Source organism: Rhipicephalus microplus, chromosome 3, assembly GCF_043290135.1.
Source record: "Rhipicephalus microplus isolate Deutch F79 chromosome 3, USDA_Rmic, whole genome shotgun sequence".
NCBI classification, from domain to species: Eukaryota; Metazoa; Arthropoda; class Arachnida; order Ixodida; family Ixodidae; genus Rhipicephalus; species Rhipicephalus microplus.
This window is the reverse complement of record NC_134702.1, coordinates 96936076-96942075: the sequence shown is the minus strand read 5'-3', so window position 1 is coordinate 96942075 and position 6000 is coordinate 96936076. Positions and strand designations below refer to the sequence as shown.

Sequence of the window (6000 nt, the reverse complement as noted above, 5' to 3'; positions counted from 1 at the left end):
AACTGAGTCAAGAGGGTAAAAAGGTGTCATCTGTACTTTCTTTGACGTCACTATCGAGGGTTGTCGGGTAACATATTGTGCGAAATTCTCATATTCCCGTATTAAATTCAAAATCAGTCGTTGGTAGCTTTCGGTGTGGTTGGCATCTTTATATCCTAATAATGCGTGGCAAGGAAGCTACACTTTGTCAGTAAGCATGCATAAATAGAATAAAAAGTGTGCGAAAACATAGCACAGAGGTATAAAACTATGCAATATCATTTCCTATATATATATATATATATATATATATATATATATATATATATATATATATATATATATATATATATATATATATATATATATATATATATATATATATATATATATATATATATATATATATATATTCGAGAGAGAGTGATCTGAAAAAACTTCCCATCCAATCAAATCTTACGCAGAGCCGTATAAAATGATTGCATCCCGGCACCAGGTCATGCCTGCTAAGCTCCGCTGCCACTTTTATGACGGCGTCTCCGTTCCGCTACTCACGGCCTTGGGTCTCGCGACACCGCTGCATTTGACGAGCTCGAAGAGAGAGAGAAAAAAAGGGGAGAAAGGTCTATCGGTGTACAACTGCGGGGGGGCGTCTGCGACTCTTCCCGTGCTCGTCTCCCGCAGCGCACTCGGCAATCTAAGCTGCCGGTGGGGAGGCTTCGGTGCTATGCAGATTTGACGGCTGCACGTATGCACTATGCCGTATAGGAACTGTACGTGAGAGGCGCCTGCCGCTCGCTCCGGCACAGTCGCTGCTGCTCGGCGAGGCGTGCCAGTAGGTATGCGGGGATTAAAGCAGCCGCCGCTGGCAGCACGATCGCACACGTGAGCGAGCATGACGCGAGCGAAGTTACACGGCTCGCAGGAGGGACGGCTGAGCAGTTTTGCGCACAACTGCCACGTCCAATAGTGTTGCACCACTACCAAGATCATCGTCGTCGTCATCATCATCATCATCATCATCATCATCATCATCATCATCATCATCATAATCATCATCATCACAACCTGACTACGTCCGCTGCATGACAAAGGCCTCTCCCATGTTCCGCCAGTCAACTCGCTCCTGTGCTTGCTGCTGCCACTTTATACCCGTTAACTTGTTATTCTCACGTCTGCCCACATAACTTTCTGTCTCCCCCTAACCAGCTTGTCTTCTCTGGGATGTAGTCAGTAACTCAATGACCAGCGGTTATCCTGCCTGCGCGCTATATGCCCAGCCCATATCCATTTCTTCTTCTTCTTAACTTCAACTATGATATCCTTAACCCCGGTTTGTATCCTGATCCATTCTGCCCTCTTCTTTTCTCTTAATGTTACACCTATAATTTTCCAGAAAATATTCACTAAAGAATCCCTACTAGAATTAAGGCGACACTAAAGTTCTATCAACCAAAGGATCAAGCAGGATTTCGTGTAGGCTGCTCCACAATAGACCATGTCCATACTATAAATCAGGTGTTAGAGTAATGCGTAGAATGCGCCCGATTCCTATACATAGCCTATATAGATTACAAGAAGGCATTTGATTCAGTGGAAATATCAGCCGTCATACAGGCACTGCAGAATCAGGGCATCGACAAAGCTTATATGAATATACTAGAATACCGAAGGGGAAAAATAACATGGGGATATTGCTGTTGATATCCTTCGTGCGGGCATTTAAATTTGGCTGCAACCACTCGACGTGCAAGATCACCAACTAGCACAGAAGCAAACCATTCTAACACTGGAAGAAATTCACAGTGGACCCAGGCCTTCAGGAAGTCTTCCATAAAGAAAGCGACAGAATGCCAATAAAAAAGGGTTTAATGCAGGGAGACACGATCTCTGCAATGCCATTGACCGCGTGTTTTGCAGGAGGTTTTCAAAGCCTTAGATTAGAAAGAGTTAATAATAAGAGTTTATGGAAAGTATCTTAGAGACGTGCAATTCACTGATGGCATTGCATTGATGAGTAACTCGGGGAACGAATTACAGCTCACGATTATTGAAGTAGTTCAACTGGAGACGGAAAGCAGCACAGGTTTGAAAAGTAATATGCATAAAACTATATTATTGTACAACAGTCTCGGCAGAGGACAGCGCTTTGGGATAGGTGGCGATGTAAAGGAATACTCCTGCTTAGCACAAGTAGTAACCGCGGAGCTGAACCACGAGAGTGAAATAACTAAAAGAAAAAGGAGGGGGTGGAGCACATTCAGCAAGCGTTCTCGAATCATGAATGGTAGTCTGCCTCAAACCCTCAAGAGGAAGGCATATAACAGCTGCATCTTAGCGGTACTTACCCACGGACCAGAAACATTGAGGATTACAAAAAAGTTTCAGCTTAAATTGAGGACGATGCAGTGAGCGATTAAAAAAAATGATAGGTGCAACCTTAAGACACATTAAGAGAGCAGTGTGGGTCAGGGAACAAACCAGGGTTAAGGATATCATAGTTGAAATCAAGAAGAAATGGACATGGGCCGGGAACATAGCACGTAGGCAGGATAACCGCTGCTCATTAAGGGTAACTGAGTGGATAGCCCAAGAAGGCAAACGCATGAGGGGTAGACCGAAAGTTAGGTGGGTCGTAGAGCTTAAAAAGTTCGCGTGCGTTACGTGGGAGCAGAACGCATACGACTGGTTTGATAGGCGGAACGAGAGGCCTTTGCCTTGCAGTGGGCGTAGTTAGGAGGCTTATGCTGATGATGATGACCATCATGATCTATCTATCTATCTATCTATCTATCTATCTATCTATCTATCTATCTATCTATCTATCTATCTATCTATCTATCTATCTATCTATCTATCTATCTATCTATCTATCTATCTATCTATCTATCTATCTATCTATCTATCTATCTATCTATCTATCTATCTATCTATCTATCTATCTATCTATCTATCTATCTATCTATCTATCTGTCTATCTATCTATCTATCTATCTATCTATCTATCTATCTATCTATCTATCTATCTATCTATCTATCTATCTATCTATCTATCTATCTATCTATCTATCTATCTATCTATCTATCTATCTATCTATCTATCTATCTATCTATCTATCTATCTATCTATCTATCTATCTATCTATCTATCTATCTATCTATCTATCTATCTATCTATCTATCTATCTATCTATCTATCACTAAAATAAGCAAACAGACAAACACGTAGATAAATTCATTTTATGAAACGCAGATACGCATGCACAGAGCCACATACACGACAGCTTTCGCAGCTCTGCAGCTGGCACGGGAAAGTGCACTTCTTCGCAGAGCACGTGTGGTGCTAGCTACGCTGAGGCGGAGCCCACCACGGGCAGCTGCGTCGAGTGGCGCCTGCGAACGGGCGTTCGTGCAGCGCCGGAGAGTCCTGTGGTGAAGGCCGACGAGCGAGCGCTGAGTCTCCGCGAGATGGTCTGTATGCGCTCGCGGCGCTGGAACACCGTCTCTGTCGATCCGCTGCAACCGATCGTCTGAGCAAGGATGGAGGCGAAGTAGACGAAGTTCACCAGGCTCTGCGCAGGTCAGAAACACGCAAATGTAGAAAAGAAATGCAGTAAAGCTAAATGAAACTTAAAGAAAGAATACGCAGCACCCCATAAGGCATAGTACACTTAATGCAATGAACAGGATTCAAACAGAACTGTGTGCGAAGAGATCTGTCATCAGTACATTTAAATGCTACAACATCCAATTGCCCAGAATATGTAGCACGAGAAGTTCGATTCGGTCGAATAAACGTAAATACAGTGAGCATTTATCTCCAGCCTTCTACAAACACCTCACTTTCTACCCTGACAGGCCTTTTTCTGTAGAACACAAAAGCTGAGATATATTGCGGAAATGACAGTGCTCACAATTCCCATGTAGGAAAGTGCCTACTGCTACCATGGCGGAAATAACCTAGAGAAAGCAATTGAGGATCGTGCTTGTTGAATGATGGTTCAGTGACGTTCCTACGGGGTTTAAATTACTCGAGTTGCCTAGACCTCACACTGCTCACATGAAATTGCATCTGGAGCTTCATGGCGAACAGGCATCGAAACAAGAGGTAGTGACCATTTACTTATCCTTATAAATCACCAAAAACTACTTTTTTTCTAAACATAGGCGTTTAGCAAAGATAACTAACTGACAAACATTTCGTTATCATATGTCACACCAAGCTGATACTGTCACTGACACTGACAGCTTAGTATGGCTCATAGGAAACAAATTAAACCAGCATTTTAAATACATTAAAATTCCCGAAGGTTACACTGGTGTAGACGATGAATACAAAAGATTTAGGACCATTCGCCGCAGAGATGAAAGCAAAAAAAAAAATAGAGAGGGTATCCGTGAATAGGGTATCCGTGAAGATTACCGTGACTGTCAAAAAACGCATTACCACACGAGTCGACAACTGGATAGACTATAGGCACAAAGCACTGGCGAGAATCCTGCACTTCGCTAACGCCACTTACACCCGAGTCAAAATTGTAGTATGTTCTAGGCTCTTTAAGCGGGACAGTAACACGTCAACAACCTTTAAGGGCCTTAAATTTAGCGAAGAATGTACCGGAAACGACCGTTGCAGACAAATTTTGTCAGCATAGTGCACGACCAGGTGCAGCCGGGCACATGCCTGAATACAGTAAGTCTGTTGAGGATAACAAAACATTAAATAATTTCTCTCAATAGACATCATGATGACCTAGATTATCTGTTTTCATTTGAAGAAATAAATAACACGCTTGCAGCGTGCCGCCAGAGGACAGCAGCTGATTCTGATGGGGTAACATATGTGGCACCAAACAACCTGGTTTCAGTGGCCACAGATACTTTGTTAAAATTATTTAATGACGCACGAAATGCAGAATGCTTTCCCTCCTCCTGGAAAGTTGCAAGAGTGGTCCCCATTCTCAAACACGGCAAAACACTTTTATCCACAGTTTTTTCCCCTCCTTTCAGACTGACTATAGCTGTCTGTGTACACTCATGGAAAAGATTATAGACGCTAGACTTCAGTGTATATGAATTGTACAAATGAGCTTTCTGAAATTGTGGCAGATTTCCGTAGGCGCTGGTGCACTATGAATGCCATTCATATGTAGATCATGAGAGGAGCTATGAAAGAGTCGTTGTTGGAGTATTTGTAGATACAAAGCGAGCATTTGACCCAGCCAGCCACGTTCATGTACAACAGAATTTAAATCAGTAGGGAATACTTGGCTGAACCCTAAGATGAATTGCGGAATTCTTAAGAGGCAGGAGAGTCTTCATTGACGCAGCTGACGGCAAAAACAAAGAGCATGAAGTCAGGGAAGGAGTTCTGCGGGGTAGTGTACTTAGCCCATTTTTATTTAATTGCTTTATGGCTGAATCATCCCTTATGTTACCCGACAGTTTGAAATGTTCACTATAAGCAGATGATCTGTGAATTTAGGCATCACACACGAGTATCACACACGAGAACGACCTTCAATCTTCGGCCATCTATGGGTCCGTCGTTCGAGAAACCTACGCCTGCTCAAATTGGTCGGTTACATAATGATATCCACCAGTCGAGACTTCTTCGTAATCCGTAGATGAAAATTGATTTGACACGCAAGTCCCAACGTGGTTATTATGCTCTTTTTCTGAACAAAGAAACGAGAAATACAAAAAAAAAACAAAAAAAAACAAAAGACACACGTCTCCTGCAGTGCTGTTGACTGGACAAGGTGCCACGATTACCTCGCCTCCTCCCCGGCCAACGGCGATTACCACTCGTGCACCATGCAGAAAATAAGAAAGGAACGCCCCCTGCTGACAAGAAGAGGCCGAACGTGCCCAGGGCCCTTTTCAGCGGATAATATGTACCGTACAGGCGCATAGCTGCCGCGCTGTCGTCGCCTGCGAGCCAGAAATGGATTTACCCTAAATGCTTACGCGACCGATTCCGTGCCGCGTGCACAGTTCCCTTCTCGGCATTTCTCTCTC

At 43.3% G+C, this 6000-nt stretch overlaps 1 protein-coding gene across 2 annotated transcripts in view; it reads right to left on the bottom strand.

Moving 5' to 3' along the window:
• Positions 1–3201: 3201 nt before the first annotated feature.
• The window catches only part of LOC119172225 (uncharacterized), a 374740-nt gene continuing 371941 nt past the window's right edge, over positions 3202–6000 (bottom strand). For both annotated transcript variants that reach the window (XM_075890026.1, XM_037423263.2), the window contains one exon: positions 3202–3551. In XM_075890026.1, the coding sequence (XP_075746141.1) occupies positions 3220–3551 (332 nt within the window). In that variant the 3' untranslated portion in view covers positions 3202–3219. The remainder of the gene's footprint in view (positions 3552–6000) is intronic.